Genomic DNA, 19,428 nt, shown 5'->3' with positions numbered 1-19,428 from the left:
AGTTACAAGTCCTCTAATACAGGTTTAAGCAACAATTAATATGTGATTTGGTAAGAGACGTGCAATACATACAGATATCATGTTAAAAGCATTAATGAGTGGCACAATTGGAAAAAAAAATCTTTTTATGACAAGCAAACGTTTCCAAGCTAAAAAAAAAAAAAAAAGAACTGCCAGGCTATGAGTTAATTATTTCAAATTTACTTTTACAAGATCCATAATAATCAATAATCACCACCAAGTAATGGGTGCAAAACTGAATACTAAAGAGTTCAACTGTGTGTAGTTCCCAACGTCTGAAAGTTTTTAGCATTTTCCTGTATTCTAAGAAATGCAATATTGTAATCCTTAGACTCAAGCTGTGTTTTATTGAAGGTGAATGTTGTAATTAAATTGCTTCAATAGACAGAATGGGCTGGTCAAATATGTCTCTTTGTACTGTGCATAGCAGGCCCCTAAGACTGCACAAGAGTTATATTCAAGTTTAGACATGACATTTTCCACCGTGCTTTCAAAAAATAAATAAAAAAAAATAAATCACAATTTTACTGGCACAATAAAAGGTTAGAAATAAAGGTAACCTAAATCTGGGATTCCAAGGTGAAGACATTTTGTTTAATACATGGTTATGTTCTAAACTTTGGCGGATTGCTTGCATATGAAAAAATATAAACACATACAACAAAAAGGGCACAGCAAGTCATCTAACAAACATTATCTGACATTAAGCTCAAGCTTTAAGGGCATGTCATGTTTTGTTTTTTTTTATTTAACACAACAATCAGGTTAACAAATAGTACACCTAAAACACTTAAACGGCGTGGTGCTGAACTTCTATGCCGATTATTCAGATAAAGCAGGTGCAGTGAATGTGCATCAATTGTAAAAACATCCTATAAGTTGCTTTGGATAAAGCCATCTGCCAAATTATTAGATGGCTAAGTTGACTGCTTTCTATAAAATGGCCCACGTGCATAAGAGTGACCTATAAATATCTGTTACCCTGCCTATGGTTTGCTCCTACCTTATGCAGGGATACACAAGCTACTCCCATGCATTAGAATAAGAGGGATAGGGAAGTATATGATAGCAATATACAGAAGTACATAAAAGAAAATTGTTACTTTACATTTTTATATAAACCTAGGACAAATACTGTTGTACATTTTATCAGGAGATACATACTATGTTTACAACGTAGTGTGGGGGGCTAAGGTGTTGGCATTTAAAACCACAAATCTGCGGATTTAAATCCCCACTGCCAACAGACAGTGTGAACCAAAGTAAATCATGTCTCCTGTCTACACCGCTATTTGCAGAAATATGGAAACAGATGTATTGAAAAAAAGTAACTCATTTACGTCAACTCGTACAATTGTGACACAGATAGGTTAACTGATTAACCTCTCAGATTTCACACTGTAAGCCAAAAGACAATTCAGAACCTGTGACTACACATCTTTTTGCTTTACAAGGTCACAAGTTCTAATCTCATCAATAGGTATCACTGTATGTACATTTTCCTTACATCATTATATTGACCCGTTTTTATCAGCCCTTTTCCCAAATGAACTACTATAGATGCTAGCTTTAGTATAACCACTTTTTTAAATCTTGATAATTAATGGCATACTGTCAAGATCCAGATAGTGTTCACCTGCAGTGCATTTTAAAAAAATGATTTGCTTTCATTGTTTGCCCTGTGTTAGGATATAGTGGGTTGGATGATGACTGACTGTTTATAATACATAGTTTATTCCTTTAGCTTTGTTTTTTTCATTTAATAGTCTGTCATTCTAAATAAAATCAGGCTATAGCACATAGCTGTTGAATTCTTTAATTCAACAACACACTGTTATTCTCTTCAAATCCTTGCCTTCTAAATTCTTAATAAGTCAGTACATTATACTTCTATTCCAGTACATGTACTGTATACTTCTAATGCAAACAATCCTTTAATTGCTATTATAGATACTAAGTTTGGACTAATAGCTTTCCTTAATATGTCAATTAAGTTTAGTAAACTATAAACAGTACAAAAAAACATGTCTTTATGGACAATAAAAAAAGTTACTGATGAAAAGGCTAAGCAAAGCTACTCAACAAGCACCTCTTAATTCTCAGGGCTTAAAATGTTTTACAAACAGCTTAAGAATTCTCTGTGAAAGATTTTCATTTCACAGCTATGGGCTCTACAAAAGATGATAAACTTTATAGTTTAGTGTAGTGTAGCTATGTATACTGCATTTCTGTTGTTAGTCATTAGTACTAAAATATAAGTAATACAATATTGATAAACTTTTACTAACCTTCCCCTATTCAGTTTCTCTTCTCGGCACCCTCATGTGGCACTTAAGTGACATTACTCTACTGCCAAGTTGTTTGCCTGCCATGAAAAAGTCATCTCAGATAAAGGAGCACTGGAATCATCCAGTAGAAGGGTCCTTTCATCAGACTAGCCAGCCAAACACTGTCTAAGCTACTGAGGAGTTGGCTTGTTGACCGAGGCCTCCAGGACTCTGGCGGTACCTGGCTTGTCTAACTTCTTCAGTACAATCTGGCTGTGATTCTACAATTAATTAGTTTCTACTTTGTTTCTGCTGTATTTGAACAAATCTGTATCCTTATATGTGATAGTTTTGTGTTTAGTGCGTGGTATAATCTACTCTTGCATCCTGCCTTGAGAATCATTGCAGTGCTCTGCGCCTGCACTTGCTGAGGTGCATTGTGTAAGAACAAAGCAGTAGTAGTGCATGAATTTATTGTATTTCTGAGGCGACTCCACATCATCCTGCTCTTATACTTCCAAACAAATAACTTCTCAGCTAAGATTTGCAGCATTACTGCAGACGAATGAAGCAGCATTACAATAGATTATCCCGTGTTTACTAAATTTGGATATAAAACAACAAATGCATAGTCTTTATTATTTTCCCACGTTTCTTTGCATGTATCTTTTTATATGCCAGTATCACTTCGGACTGCAAACCCATTGAAAACTAACTGCAGTTTAACAGATGCATGCAGATACTTTCCAGTGAATAAAATGTTAATTCACTTTGTTGGCCTTTTTTGTCCTACATAAACAATTTTACAGGAAAAGTGTGAATGGCATGTTGCTTTAAATTTCTGCCTTAAGAATACTTATGTATTTCTGTATATTAGAAGTGCTCTGTGCGAAATGCATTGTTTTTAATCTATTTGAAAATTAAAAACAAAAAATCGGTTTTCTCCTCTTACTTCCAGGATAAAGATTATGGACAGGTTTGATGAGTGTCTAAGTCAGGGGTCTCCAACCTTCCCAACCCCGAGAGCTACTTTTACAAAATGAAAATGGCCGAGAGCTACTCATGTTTTCTAACGTTTATTCTCATAGCTTACTTCAACCCAAACAAACTGAATAAGCTCGTATTGCCTGAACATTTACAAAATGTTGGTGTCCACAATTCACATTTTGCATTAAAACATCACAAAAATATTTAGTTCACCTGCAAGTGCATTTTGTATGTCTGTGTGCATTTTCTAGTGTATCTCACTCTACTGAATTAAAACATGAATGCTGTCAAAACAAAACAATGCAATTCTAAATCATCAGATCTGACTTATTCATTTGTCATTTTGTTCCATGTCACTGTTGTCACTTTATTCACATGTCCAGTTGCATGTGTGATATGTTTTTTAGTTAGTGGGATGACTGGCACTTCATGGAGTCAACAAGAGAGGTGTATGGTGGATTGTAGCCACTTAGGTTCACTCTTATGGAGTTATTTAAATGTTCGTCTGTCAGTCTTGTTCTGAACTTTGATTTCGTGACATTCATGTCAGACTCACAGAGGTATGGAGACCCAAACAAAGCTGACATTTTCAGAGCTGCTTGGTGAAGATTCTTATAGTTATCTGGCTCTACTAAGCTCCAGAAATGCTGAGAATGCTGTTGAGACTGTACCTGCACATTATTTTGAAGGTTTACTAATGGAAAATATATAAAATCCAATGTCTGTCTGTCTGTCTGCTTTTCAAGAGAAAACTACTTAACAGATTTAGATTGCTATTTTCTCTATAATTTGCTTGAACATTCCGGTTGATTTTGTGACTTCTCTCATTTCGCTATGTATCATAGTTCACCTGCGGTACCGATTGATTTGTGTGAATCCGAGAGAAACGCAGCAGGCCAAAGGGAGGGGTCTTCCTCACTCACGCAGCAGCTTCAGGGCATGTTCCTTAACTCTGCTTGGCTAGCGAACGAGAGAACAATTGAATTCAACTTTGTTTGATATTTAAAATAAAGTGTTACTTAGGTTTTGATGAGTTTGAGTCCGGATATTCTCTTAAGTGTATGCCACATTGAAAAGGTAGATTGCAATTCAGATTGTGGATCGTGATTCTTGTGTTAAAAGGATCATGATACGATTTTTTGGAAAGATTGCCCAGCCCTAATTTGACTAATCAAGTTTTCAAATGTATGTAGGATTCATTAACCCTTTGGCGAGCTACTTGGAAAGGGGTTGCAAGCTACCAGTAGCTTGCGAGCAACATTTTGGAGACCCCTGGTCTAAGTGGTTCTAAGTCCGTTGAGGTGGATTTGTGGGATAAAATGTTGTGGCTACAAGTGCTCTTTTCACTACTTTTGTATTTTTTATTATTGCCTTTAAACTGTATTCAACTTTCATTTGTCTGATGGAATTGTGGCAGAGACCAGAACTTCAATTTTGTGTTACTGTTACTTCATGTTGTTATACATTTATACTTAAATCAAAAACTCATAAATATGTAAAAATGCTCTAAATTAAGGTCATAAAATGTTTGTAAAATGGGACATGGTTTCATAGCATATTGTGGCAGATAATGTCAAAACCTTAATAAAAAGGCATCAATTTGGCATATTTGCAAGATAAACAGAACTAAGAGCACAAGAAGTAACAGAAATTCCTCACACAAATATGCAGAAATAATTTGGATTGTTTCAAGGTTTTACTAAATCAGTCTTTAAATTTAGTCATATCTTAAAATTCTTTATGCTGATGATCCTACACTAGCCTAGCTGTCTGAGCATGTTATGACTCTTTTTTTCCACTTATGTATCAACTGCTCTTTAGCTAATTTACAGTTAAAAAAAAAAAGATGAAAAATAAAAAGTACTGCACAAATATCCAGAAGATGGATAAGACAATCAAGTTGTTGCCATCTTCTGAAACAAGATGTTACTTCAGAATGCTAAGTGTGTTCCAAATTATTGATGATAGTATTAGGTATAGGGTACAGACATTTTGGAAGACGACAACGAAACACAAGTGCTACTTTTAGAAACACCTTTTTATACATAACTCTAACTTACAGAATTAGTTATAAATGCTGTGTGTGTACGTAATACTATTAGTGCTAATAATGCTCACTCAGTTGTCATATTTGGTGGTTATAATTTCTTGCGTTTCTTCTGCATATTCTAGCTGGCAAATCAAGAACTTATTTTATATGACTGCACAGACATGCAGAGAACAGATTATCCTGTGTTGGTGCATACTGCTCATGTTAAAAATCTTAATAAAATAATGATTGATTCTACTTTCGTAGTGAACAGCACACGGAGTTAAATCACGTGTGAATGCAATAATCGCTACAAAAATGTAAAAACCATAATACAATTACTGCTAAACAAATTTGTAAGCTTCCGACATCGTTTTAATAAGCAAAAACTTGAAGTGTAATGTTTTTAAGGGATAGCAGGAAAACCTAAAAATTTTAACTCAAGGAAGCTGCATGTGCATACAGAGAGCAACTACTAAAGCAATGCCGTCACCAAAAAAAAGAGGAGGGGAGTATAAATACATAATAGTGTGTTTTAAGTGCTGTAGCTTTGCTGCATTTATGCTAAATGATTAACTCAAGGAAGGCAGAGGAAGCATGGTGTAGATTTTTGTATGGTGTTTAGCAGTTATATCAACACTTAGTAAGCGAGTAATTGCCTTCCATTATCTGCATGATGGTAGTCCATTCAAACAGATGACAGCATGGCTCACTGATATTCACTGTCATTGTACAGGTAAAGTGTGTGTGACAAAGAAAGAAAACACACAGAGCAAAGAATGAATGTCCAGCATTGGTCTGAGAGAGGGAGAGAGAGAAACTCACAAAATAGAAAATGAGTAAATCATGTTAAAAGAAAAAAAAACAACAAAACTCTCAGTTGCTCATTAGGGCATCCATGCAGCATAATACAGCCAAAATAATTTTAGCACACAGAAGATGCTTTGCAGTATGGCCATATAATAAGTTAACATACAAAAACATACACATCTAGATACTCACATAAACATACACACATACTACTACTTATCTCTTTCACTGCTGTAGGCACTAATCCATAATGCTGCATACATCAAATTTCAGGTAAATATAAAGATGAATATATGGGATTTAGAAATAGGCATATTTATTTATACAGCGGCAAGGAATTTGCATTGCGGCAACTGTGTAAATTTCAATTTCATTCTGTACAGATGAACCATTTCCCATTGCTGTGCGATCGCCTTTAATGTCATGGGTGCTGTTGCCAAATGGAAAGCGTCCATTCCCACCTGAACTGTTTGCAGGATCAGATTCTGTGTGCATGGCTTCTAGCTCATCTTCACCATTTCTGTACATCAAGGCCATTTCACGATCTGCTGGGGGAATAAAAGAAATTTAACACTTAGAAACACAGTGCTTGGTTTGGAAAAATACTTGGATTAAATGCAACATAAAGTAGCAGATCTACAAACTGAGCAAGAGTAGAACAAACAATCACATCTTGAGAATAAATGGCATGTCCTACTCTGACGTGATGAGGGAAACTGATTTTAGTCTATAGCGGAGACTGATTCATGAGACCCTGGTAATGATCTTCAGAATGTTCAAATGCATTAAAAATTCATTTCGCAACATTCTTTGTTTAATGTTAAAGATCAAATGCTCTAAAACATAGGTTTAAATTCCAAGGAAATGCATTTAAGACAGAAACCTGGAAGGACCACTTAATTTAAAAGACCATGTGCAACTGTAACAAAATACAGTCTTGGATTTGAAACAGAAACCTTAAGGTTTAAAAAGGTATCTAAATGAGATAAAATGATAACATAGCTACTGACTAGCTGCACAACCTTCAAGGACCCAGCACTCTCCAGTTCCACATCAAACACCTTATGTCCTTCATATTCTAGGGATTCTGTCTTCGTTGGTTTGTTCTCAGTCATTATTTAAATTCGTCTGAACTTGTCTTTAGTCTAAAGATGTGCCAAATCCTTGTACCATGACAGTAGCATACATTCAAACACTTCCAGAAGTCCTGAGAGTCTCTCGCATATTGGTATCAGCTCCCTGATGCCCATAAACTATATACAATATCCTGGGAATTAGTTTTTTAGAGCGAGAGCGTACAGTGAGCAAAGATCCCAGACCTTATCTAGAATCTCTGGAGAAGAGATGGCGAGTGACCGGCTGATGTAACGAGAGAGTAACAGAGAGAGCATCCTGATTGGTCTCTCTTTTTATGCTAAGTACACCTATCAGTGTTCTCTTTGGGCGGGCTTTACAGTAGACCTCTCTCTATGATCTGTCAGTTTAGTATAGTATGCATCATCACCATGGCAAACTTAGTTTTCTAATTTCTATATTGTTCCCAAAACACAGAACTTGGGAAATAACACATCACTTAAATAGCCCAGGAGTCCCATTAAAAACAGAAGCTGGTTGGGACAAAAACTGCAGTCACGGGGGGCCGCAGGTCCGAGGTTGGGAAACACTGGTTTAGACCATTTGCTCCACTAATGGCCAGCCTTAAGTTTTTATTTTGAGTCAATGAGTGAAAATCAGAAGTTGTCACATATTCTGGAGAAGCTGAAAGACCCACAAATGAAAGTATACACATGCTCCATGATGTCACACAATGTTTGAACAAATTCAATTGATTTTCTGAGGCACTTGTCTTCTTCAAGTTGGATCAGAGATTAAAAAAGGGATTTTTTGAGCATAAGATACTGAGAGAACAGAACATTCAGGGAACAGATGTGAGCCACCCAAAAATTCACTGCCCAGATGAAAAGCTTTTTATTGGGTACCTGACAAGAAGGCGGCTGCTAAGTGAGGAAGTACAAGAGACCTTTAAAGACGCCAGAACAATTTATGTTTGATGCTTTCAAAAAATATTGGAAAAGTTCCCAAAAGTGACCAAATCTTGAAAAATATGTCAGTGGTCAATGCAGAGAGCCAAGATGAAGTGAATCCAGAGCAGAATTTGACTTTGCTAGAGAGATTTCCAAATGTGATCAAGGCAGATGCCAGACAGTGCTGCCAAATTCTAATTGTGATGTAGAAGAGGCATTCAGCATGGTGTGTCACATTAAGAAAAAAATCAGGAGTCAGCTGTCTCACAAAACACTTGTGAATCTGATGTCTTGCAAAATTAACAAATTCACTGGCAACGACTGTCATGAAGTTGAGACGTCTGGCAAACTGCTCATATCTGCAAAGCAAGTTACATCACAGTACAAGGAAAGTTTGCTAAAGAGATACTTCAGAAAAGCTTTTTGCATTAGCGTATAGCTATTGAGCCGCCAGCCAAATACGTATGATGTATGTTTAATAGCTGAATTGTGTCCTTACATTGTAAGCCTGGCTTTTTTTTTTTTTTGGGTGGGGGGTTTACCTCCCTGAAATGAGTTTTTTGCAGGGAGGGATGACTGCAGTAGTACTTAAGCTGTTACTAATCTCCATTGATACCATATGATTAAGAGATGTTACATTCACTCTTTTTGACTTAGTATACAAAACAAGTGAGGGCAATCAAGATTCAAACAGTACTACGTCCATGTACACTTTTAGCATTAGTGCTTGTGATGTCCCACTTTCTCTCTTCTGTTCATGTGTTTTGGGGATTTTATCTGCTTGAAAACAGATAAATAGAACTTTATGTGTCCCCAGGGGGAACTTTGGCTTTTTACAGAAGCTCTTCATATAAATAAATACATAAATAGGTAGATACATAAGCAAATAAATATACACACTTTGGTTCAAATACACACCAGAATGACTATAAAGCAAGAAAATTAAAAAGAAATTAGTTTTGACTTGGCTGTTGCAGTGATAGTTAGATATTATGCAGATGTAGTGCTGCTGGTAGCCCCAGTAGTGTTTCTTGACACACTTCTGCTGAATGATTATTCGTAGGATGAAAGTACTCAGTGTTAGTATGTCACAGAGAAGATATGCAGCATTTTTCATTATGGCACTCAGTTTTGTTTTAATTCTCTCCTTCCCTACAGCCTCCAGGAGGTCCAGTGTGTATCCTATAATGGAGCCAGCACTTTCAATTAGCTTGTTGATTCAGTGAGCACATCACAGTGTAGAAAATCACACTGGCCATTACAGAGTTATAAAAGATGTAAAGGATGTCAATTCCCACATTAAAGGAACACAGTCCCCAAAGGAAAAAGAAACTGCTTTTCCCTTTCTTATACAGTTCCTCTGTGTTATGAGACTAGGCCAACCTGTCATCAAAGTGGACCTAAGTACTTGCAGGATTGCACTACCTCCATATCTTCCCTTGAATAGTGATTGGACATAGAAGGTCTTTGGTGTGGTGAAATGTTTTGCAGATGTTAAGATGCAGACAATTACCTTTGCAGCAAGAAACAAACTTCTCCACCTGACTCCTCTCCTCTGTCTCATTCCCTTTATCAATACACCCTATAAGTGCAGAATCATCGGAGTATTTCTGCAAGTGATATGACCTGCTCTTATTTCTAATCTGAGGTGTAAAGAGTGAAGAGAAAAAGAGACAGGAGTGTTCCTTGTGGTGCTCCAGTGCTGCTCATATCTGCATCAGAAACACAGCCCATGAGTCTCACAAACTGCAGTCTGCCCGACAGATAGTCCATCATCCAGGACACCACAGGCTCAACCCACTTGCATATTTCTGAGTTTTTACCCCTTAAAGGGTGGTGAAAACAGCCCAGCACATCATCAGCATCCCGCTGCTGACTATTCCTGACCAGCAGCATATACAGTGTCTGCTACGGGCTCGCAGCATCATAAAGGATGCCTCATATCCCAACCATGGACGGTTTACCCTCCTCCCATCAGGGATAGGCTACAGGAGCCTTTGGTCCAACACCAGCAGGCTCAGGAACAGTTTCTTTCATAACACCATCACCACTCAATAGCTGACCCTTCTGAATAGCAATAACTTCTGACTATACTCTATGTATACAGTACACATGCAGTATCTGTTCTGATAATAAAATATTTCATATATCTTTATTTATTCATACCACATATCTGTACTTCTGATCATCATTCGCTTCTATATATTCTTTCTTGTATATACTGCTACCTGTAAATTCAAATATCATACAGATATATATTCAGTACCTTACTGAACCCTAACCCTAACCCTACTATTTGCACCCACTGTCTATTGTACCTTACTCTACTATTTGCACTTTCTGATTAGATGCTAGGATGATGGGGCAGACTCACCAAAAATTGAAGTCATGAGTTCATGGATCTCCTTTGGCTTTTTCCCCTCTTTTGTGAGAAATTTTATCACTGAACGTTGCTCCAAATCTAGCATTTTCTTACTTGATTCACACAAGGACTCTCCCGATCTCCTGTCTCTTGAAATGTTAGACTCGCACCAAGCTACAACTGTGCAGGAGTAAACTTGAGACCTGTCACAACAGGCCCAAACTTGTTTCAACATGCTTGCTACTTTCTTTCATGCTCAGGTAGATAAATTATTGAATACCTCTCGTATGTATTTAAGTGCTGAATTTGCAGTACAATTTTTACTGTGATATTGAAATTAGTTTTTGGATCTCAGTACTGGTTTCCAAAGCAAATAACGAAGAACTTCAAACTGTGCTCCAAAGTCTTACCCCAGCCTCCCTGCTGCACTATGCACAACTTCCCTCTTGACAGCTGTTGCAGATGGCCACGGTTAATGTGTGGATGGGGTAAGGGTGGTTAAATTGTTAAAAAGAGTCTAATGGATGACACCGGCAGAATCTTCCACTCATAAACACATGCCACCTGTTATCTTGCAGTACTGTCATACAAGTACATTTCTAGTATTTCTTATTATAGTTTCTTAATTTGCATAGTGCAGAAGCAAAGTCTATTGGTCTGAAATTACTAGGATCCTCTTCTTGTATGTAAGAGTCACATTTGCAGCTTTCCAGACACCAGGTATTACTCCCATCTAAAAGTGACTGTTGAAATATGCTTAATAAAGGTTCATAAATAAGGTCTTCCATCAACTCTTGAGGGGGTTCTTTAGTCTTTGATAGCTCAAGAGCTCGAAGCACATCTGACTCTTATTATAAAACAAACAAACTCATTTTTACTTCTGCCTGGGGCATTCCATTTATTTCAACTTTCCCCAATACTTGGGTAAAATATTTACTTAGTTCATTTGTTATTTCATGATCACTTTCAATTCCTTTTTCCTATATTCTCTTTTGCCTGTCTGAAAGCTTGTTTGACTCCTCCTTGTAGCGTCTGGTATTGCTAGTTGTCTTGAACATTGATCTTTTTCAGTCTTACATTTTTAACAGTGTCCTTATTAATCTATTTTGGCCATTTCCTTACTTTAACTGGTTGTTGAAATATTAAGTCTGAATCAGGATGTCCTTAAAGTGACACCATCTATCATTTTTATTGTTCCAAAGTTTTTATTTTACTGTTCTGGGTTTTCTTCTCATCTCCATAAAGAAAGCTCTATGTATATAAAAAGTCTGTTTTGCTGTCTGTGTGTTTTCAAAGGCCAATTCAAATTTAACAATGTTGGGATCACTATTACTTTATGGTGTATTCATTTCTGTTTCATTATTGTGTTAGGAGACATCTAGACAGGCATTTTATGCTGAACTTAAAACAAACTGAGTGAGAAAACAATCATCTGCCATGAACACCATTTCAGTTTCCTCCTTTGTATTTTGAAGAGGGACTTCCCAATCAATGTTTGGAAAGTTTTCCTCCTGATTACAATATTTTCTTTAAAAGATTTGAAAATTATGTCTACTTTGATTATATAATACAGTACAATGTTGTTCTAAACATTGTAATCTGGCCTGCAGCTAATTCCAATAAGTACATTTACTAGTTTAATCAAGAATGTTTCTGACCATGTCTCTTTCTTCTGTATTGATATTATTAGCATAAATATTTTTAACATATAGCATAGTGTCACAACTTCTTGTTTCCTTTCTTATCCTTCTTTACACTAACTACTTAGTTAATACTGCCAGGGTGAATATTTTATAGTGTAATGTAGGTCTGAACTGCATAAAATCAATGACACTCCGTGTACGATTTTAACTTTAACAGTCATGTCGGTCAGTCATTATCCAACCCGCTATATCCTATCACAGGGTCACAGGGGGTCTGCTGGAGCCAATCTCAGCCAGCACAGGGCACAAGGCAGGAACAAATTCCGGGCAAGGCGCCAACCCACCGCAGGGACAATTTAGGATCGCCAATGCACCTAACCTACATATCTTTGGACTGTGGGAGGAAACCGGAGTACCCGGAAGAAACCCACGCAGACATGGGAAGAACATGCAAACTCCATGCAGGGAGGACCGGGGAAGTGAACCCAGGTCTCCTTACTATGAGGCAACAGCGCTATCACTGCGCCACAGGTATGTAAAAAACCTCAACCAAATGTATTATGTGTGTGGACCCCCAACACTCCAGCATTGTGTTGTTTCTCATGAGTTAAAGGTCATAACTCATTAACAATGCTCATAATAAAAACATAAACTAATGGCAAAACTTGGCAGCTATACCAGTGTGAAAATTCTACCATATTGTTATTGCTACAGGCATTTGTGCATAGATCCTGTATATAGAATATTTAATGCATACATGGCAGATTAAATTCATTGCATGATTCCTGAAGTGGACATTTGCAAAAAAAGTCTGGGACTTGCCAGAGACTAAATATTTCTTTTTTTAAGAACATTAACAAGAACAGGTCATTTAGTCCAATAAATCTTGCCAGTGTTATCCACTTAATTCTTTAAAAGTAACTTGCCAATAAAAAACAACATTTGGGTACAAAATCTCTCTATTATATTAAAAAAAACCTTGAGACCTTTTCAGAGAGACGAGACGTGACCTTCTCAAAAAGACACTTTCATGTCCCACGAGACTAGACTTTGTGCCAAGAGATTTAACCACGCCCAGCAAGAGACAAAGAGTAGATGACAAAGTAGAACATTGTAAACAATTCAAAAACGGCGATGTCTGGGGGAGAAGAGACACAAGTCACTCTTGGCAGTGATCTCATCAGACCTTGTTCTGATGCAAGGAATCTTAGTGTAATTTTTGAATCCTCCCTTTCTTATTCCGCCCACATAAACCACATTAAGAAACTCTTACTTTCACCTCCATAGCATATCCCGTGTTCGCTCATTCCTCTCCTTTTCTACTGTAATGCTGAGAAACTTGTCCATGCTTTTATCACATCCCTCATCGATTATTGTAACTCGCTGCTGGCAGGTGCCCCTTGTAATCTTATATCACAGCTCCAGTTGATTCAAAACTCTGCTGCAAGAGTCCTTACTCAAACCAGCAACAGTGAACACATCACACCCATCCTGCTTCGCCTTCATTGGCTCCCTGTGTCTTACAGGATTGAATATAAAATTCTATTAATAACCTACAAAGCTTTAAATGGACCTTCTAAATCACTATGATCCTGTTCGCCTACTAAGGTCCTCTGATTCTGGTAATCTTGCTGTGCCTCATACTAACCTGCACTCTATGGGTGACAGCAAGGCCTTCAGCTTCATAGCACCCAGACTTTGGAATGACATCGTGAAATTAATTAGATCAGCTGACTCCATACATTCTTTTAAAAAACAACTTAAAACTCATCTATTTAGGAAGGCTTTTAACTTAACATTCTGCCCTTTCTTTCAGTTTACTTCTCTGTCCAGGTGCTCAGGATAGTTTGTTTGTCTGTTATATCACAAATTAGGTTGTTTGTTAGGTTTTTCTTTTAGTATTAAATTTAGTATTTTACTCTGGTTTATTGTTGTTTATTCTGTTTAATGCTTTATTATCTGTTTCATTGTTCTATTCAAGAAAACACTTGTATCCAATATTACACATACCCTGCTGTTTTTGTCTAAGACTCTGTGAAGTGCCTTGAGGATGGGAAAGGCGTTGTATAAATAAAATTATTATTATTAATAAAAGGACAGCTGCTGTACAGTCTTTTAAATGTTTGAAGTGCTGCATGAGATGCAGATCACGTGACACGGCGTCAACAGCAAGCCAGCAGCTAATCGAGCAAAGAGGAGGTTAAAAAAAAAACAAAAAACAAAACCAAAACACCTGTATTTGTTTCCCATTGTATCACTGTTTAAGAAGGGGTTTCGGAGGAGTGACCGCATGTCCTTGGGATGCGTTCAGCCCCCCTCTTCAAAACGGCATGTAGCACAGGTGGGGGGGTTGGCGAGTGAAGCTAGCAGGGGGCTTTATACAATTAAATTTGAATGCCCAATTGTAATTATGTAGATACATAAAAGAAATTTGACATGGGGTGAGGAGACCATTTAGTCCATCAAGCTTGTTTGTTACCTAATAACTAAGCTGTCCCAAGGTCATCACGATACTCCTGAAAGATTCTCAAGGTTTCTGCTCCAACTCCATGTTTCAGTAGTTTGTGTGCCAGATTCCCACAACTATATGCATAAAGCAGTCTTCTGCTGGATCTGTAAAGACATTGACTAGGTCCATCCCTCAATCTCCTTTTGCTCAAAACTAAAGAAATTTTATTCTCTGAGTCTGTCATAGGTTGCTCTCTCTGCACGGCTTCAAGCACTGCTGCGTCTTTCTTGTTGCACAGTGACCACAACTGCACACAATACTCCAGATATGGTTTTACTAATGTATTTAATGTCTGAGCATAAAATCCCTTTATTTATATTCAACATCCTTTACAATACCGTATAACCTAACACTTTATTTGCCTTTTTAATAGCTTCAGTGCATTGCTTAATGTAGCTGAAAGTGGACCCTGAACCTATCCATAAACGCTGACACTACATAGTAGTATACAGCTTGTTGAAGGTTTTAAAAACTAAATTGTCTAACAGCAATACACGATATTTAATAGCATGGAAATAAAACATTTATATACAACTCCATCATTTCAATAGCTTTACAATGCAAGTCTACATTATACAACAAGTAAGAGATGAACTTACCATCAGTTCTAGCTTTCTTCACTAGATTAGACTCGGGATATTCAAGAGAACGCTTTCTGGGCCCACCAGTGAAATTGGTTCTTGACTCAGAATGGATTCCATTTAACACCCCATTTGTAATAAAACCATTGAGCTGATTGAGTTGGTTCTGCACATTTGAGAGGACCTCTGCACATTCATGGAAGCCTTGGGCATGTGCAAGATCAGCTGCTGTCAGGCCACTAGCATTTCTCAAGCTGCACAACAAAAAGACACTGAATTACATTGAGAAAAATACTGCTTATCACAGTCAATGTAAAGATCATTTTTTTTTCCTGTCACTAAAATCAACTCTGAAGGTGATATGAAAAGTGACTCTCTGTTTGAAATGTGAAACCTTTATTTATCTCACCCCCACCCTCCAATACCAAATCTTACAGGTCTTCCTTATTATTGCAACTTCTTAAAACTGCAAGAGAACTGCCAGTTCAACAATAGCTAAGGGAAAATAATTTAATATATACTGAAACAGTAGCAGAGTGTGCCCAAAACCAGTGTGCTGCACTCTAACATTTTAGGCCTTCGCCAAACAATACTCTTTCGAAACCTCACAGACTGTAAATTCACTTTGATTCTAATGTAATACTAGTCAAAATGGTTCAAGAATCTAAAAAAATTGTGTTTGATGTGTGAAACACTTCCATTCTAAACACTGAAAGACAGCAACATTTCATTAAAAAAAAGACACAGAAGCCAACTTTTTTACACCTGAGCAGAGCACACTTAAGGATTCAAGTGCAGGTGAAAAGATTGCAATTTAACTGCATAAGACAGAAAGCCTAGACAATAGTAAGGCCACAATTGACATAGTTTGATTTTTGCAGAAGCAAAATGTTAATGTGAAAGACAAAACTAATTTACAAAAGTAATCTCAGGAAAAGTCTGCTGTAATCAATTTCTCCATTGAGGGGAATAAAGGCAACATTTTTCTTTTGGACTATTAATGATTCATAAGATGAAAAGCAGAAGGAGAAGACAGGGATGCTTCGGAAAAGATTTATCAAGCTCAAGGTAAGGTAACACAGGCAAGAAATATGAAGTAATAGTTAAGAATGTTCAATTCAGTAAAATATTTTATGAAAGGTTTTTCTGAAAGCAGCTCCCAAGAATGAAACAGGTAATGAGATTAACCAGTGAAGAAAGGTTTAAGATAAGTCAAATGAAATGAGGATAAATACGTGTTCTGAGATCAATAGAAGCTCTATATCTCTTGAAAAGCACATTCAATTTGGGTTGCTCAATTTTACTCCATATTCAGGAATAAAGTTCATCAAGTAAAAGAAGTAAACAAAGAAGATTTAGAGAAGCAAGCTGTTAAAATTCTCATCAAATGGTCCTCTCTCATATGCAGAACACTGGTATTACATTTCATCATATGTAAAATCCACGTTTGCCTCTGGAGCAATGAATCAAGAACTCTGTGTTGAAAATACTTTTTTTTGGTTCATGAACACTTGTTTCTTGAGAAAGGTTTCCCAACACTTAAAAGAAAACAATTTTAGAAATGGTCAACTCTTCTAAATTAAGCCTTTGTTGGTTATGGCTTTATTTTGCTTCAGATGAACAAATAGGCCATATTTTAAATTATATATGGAACATATTAGGGCTGCAAGAACTGTAAAGAGATAACTGAAAATGAAAGATATCAATCATCACATGAACCACTAGTGGAAACTGATGCAAACATCTAAAGGAAAACATTTCGAGCTATTAAAAGATCTTCTGAAAGATTAAGTGGAAATATCTGAAATGCGTCATTTTGATTATCACCAATGCTAATGTCAATTTATGCAGTTGGTTGTAACCATGATCATCTTCTCCAGGTTCTGTAGTTCTCTGCATTCTGTGGAGTGAGGCCCATTGTTTTGGTATCATCAGGCAACACGTCCTCTTCTGAAACTCTTCACCCCAATAATGGTCTGCCTTTCACCCAAATAGACTATTTCTCCACAGCACAATCTCACAATTTCTCTACAGCTCCACACTAAATCCTTATTTCAGCATTCTTCTTCCTCTTACTCTGTGACACTCCACAAATCCAACCAATCATCATTTTTTGTTCCATATCCCACTTTCATTGGCCACATGTCCCTCTCATAGACAATGCTACTTCTCACACAGTTTTCATAAAAGTTTCTTCAATACCAGAGAGACAGCTTTAAAAGGCAAAATGAGTGACAGCACCTACAAGTCTGAAGAAGAAACGGATTAAGAAAAATTCCAAGAAATGAATATCGGATTAGGCCAGTTATTTTAAAATAAAGATTAAGCCTTGTGGAAGTGGAAGGGAATCCATCAAAGCTTCACCGAACTTCTGCCAAAAACGTTCTTCGTCTTCGGTGGCAACTGGAGAACGAATATATCAAGTTCTCTCAAAAAGATCCCTATACCTTAAACATGTATACTGAAAATGAACAGATAGTCAGATTATAAATAATAAGTAAATATGCTGCACTGTGTCAAGGAGGATGCATTTGAGATCACAGAACAAGTGTTCGGACGAGGGTAGAGAGTTCAATTCTACAAATTATTTCCAAATTTAAAAAAGCAGACAACATGAAGAACCTCAAAAGGCCTAAGAAAATCAACATAAAATCCATTCTCAGATCAAGATGGCAACAAATATGGAATTAAAAAGTAGGACAAAATAACATTGCTAAACACAATAAAAGAATAACAAGCAGTACAAAGTGTCAATGAAGGAAAGAAATGCATCAGAGATGAAACCGAAGAAAGTTGTGTCTTTTGAAAAATGCATAGAATGGAAGTGATGTACACATCAATTTTAAAAATGACAAAAACAAAACCTTTCTGGTCTTAAAAATGGTGTATCAGTAACCCTTTGGATGAAGCTGTAGTGCTTGATCTGCTAAGGAATGATCATAAGGTCCATCTTCACAGAAAAGCTGCAATGAGAAATCACACACAATCTCCATAAAGAAAAACCGTGGGAAATGAATAAACATCTACTGCAAACCACTAGGAATCATGTTGACGGGCTGGTACCTGAAAATACAGTTATACACAAAAATAAACAGATTACAAAACACAATTAACAAACAAATACAGCGCCATGTCCTTCACTAAACATGACCATATACCTGAATACTGCTCAGGTTTGAGAAACACTTAGGTATCAATACTTTATTTAATATAACAGAGCACCACAGCTTTGCTTCAGTCCAAAACTGCAGATGTCCAATTGTGTAGGTAAGTTACTGCAGACACTGCATGAGTGTGTGGTCCCCGCTTTAAACTAATGGTCAGTGAACTGAAATAAGTAATTGGAGAGGGGGAACAGCTATTGATGTACACTGATTGAGCATAATCAATAACAGAAGGCAAAATATAAACATAGTAAATGAATACAGGAACACGTTCAAGCACATGGATGGCACTGGAAGCACAAGGGAGTGCAAGATAAATCAGACTTGAAATCAGAGCTCTCAACAATAAGCAGTAAGTGAGGTAAAAAAAAAAAAAAGCTAAATTACAAACGCTTGCATTTATGTAATAAGTAGAACATTACTGATGTGAGAAATGAGCTACAGGGGTTTTGCTGTAGTAACTGTTGCTTAACAACCAGAAGTGCTGGACAAGAGAAGGCCCCATGGTCAAGGACAAAAACAAACTAGAAGGTATTATATTTCCCTTGTGCACTTATAGAACACATATGCTTCCAAGTCTTTACAAAAGCAATCCAAACCTTTGAATAGGCAAGGATGCTTCTTATGATTTCAGTGATCCAACTGTCACATCACTGCAAGATTTGCACAGCCCATCATGAATTTTGGGCTCTTTTTTCTGTATACATGGCTAAATTAGGGGAACCTTTGGTAAGCATAGCAGACTCGCCCATTTGTGGTTAAATCACACCACTGACAATACCAGAAACGTGTATTTAAATTTCAACATAAGCTGCTAAAACACCGGAAAAAGCTGAACGAGAATAGCATATAATCCAAACCACCTTAAACAGCAGTTACATGAGCAGATGAGGATATGGTTGAAAAACAAGCAAAAGGTCAAAACACAAAACAAAACAACTAAAGGGTGTGGTGAATATTAACAGATAGTGAAGCAAAGTGTTATAAAAGGAAATGCCTAGTAAGTTTTTGTTTAAACAGACTGCCCTAAT

General features: G+C 36.9%; 1 protein-coding gene across 2 annotated transcripts in view; it reads right to left on the bottom strand.

Moving 5' to 3' along the window:
- LOC120524061 (ankyrin repeat domain-containing protein 10-like) overlaps nucleotides 1-19,428 on the bottom strand; it is a 101,159-nt gene that overhangs the window by 8,993 nt on the left and 72,738 nt on the right. The window contains exons 4-5 of one of the 2 annotated variants that reach the window (XM_039745903.1): nucleotides 15,252-15,487; nucleotides 6,576-6,659 (exon numbers count right to left, since the gene is read on the bottom strand). In XM_039745903.1, coding sequence (XP_039601837.1) covers nucleotides 6,576-6,659; nucleotides 15,252-15,487 — 320 coding nt within the window. Of the gene's footprint in view, nucleotides 1-6,575; nucleotides 6,663-15,251; nucleotides 15,488-19,428 lie in introns of both variants that reach the window. The other variant, XM_039745902.1, reaches the window with a different exon arrangement.

The sequence above is a fragment of the Polypterus senegalus genome, chromosome 2, assembly GCF_016835505.1.
Source record: "Polypterus senegalus isolate Bchr_013 chromosome 2, ASM1683550v1, whole genome shotgun sequence".
Lineage (NCBI taxonomy): Eukaryota > Metazoa > Chordata > Cladistia > Polypteriformes > Polypteridae > Polypterus > Polypterus senegalus.
The sequence above is the reverse complement of the archived record's forward strand: the minus strand, read 5'-3'. Positions and strand labels throughout refer to the sequence as shown.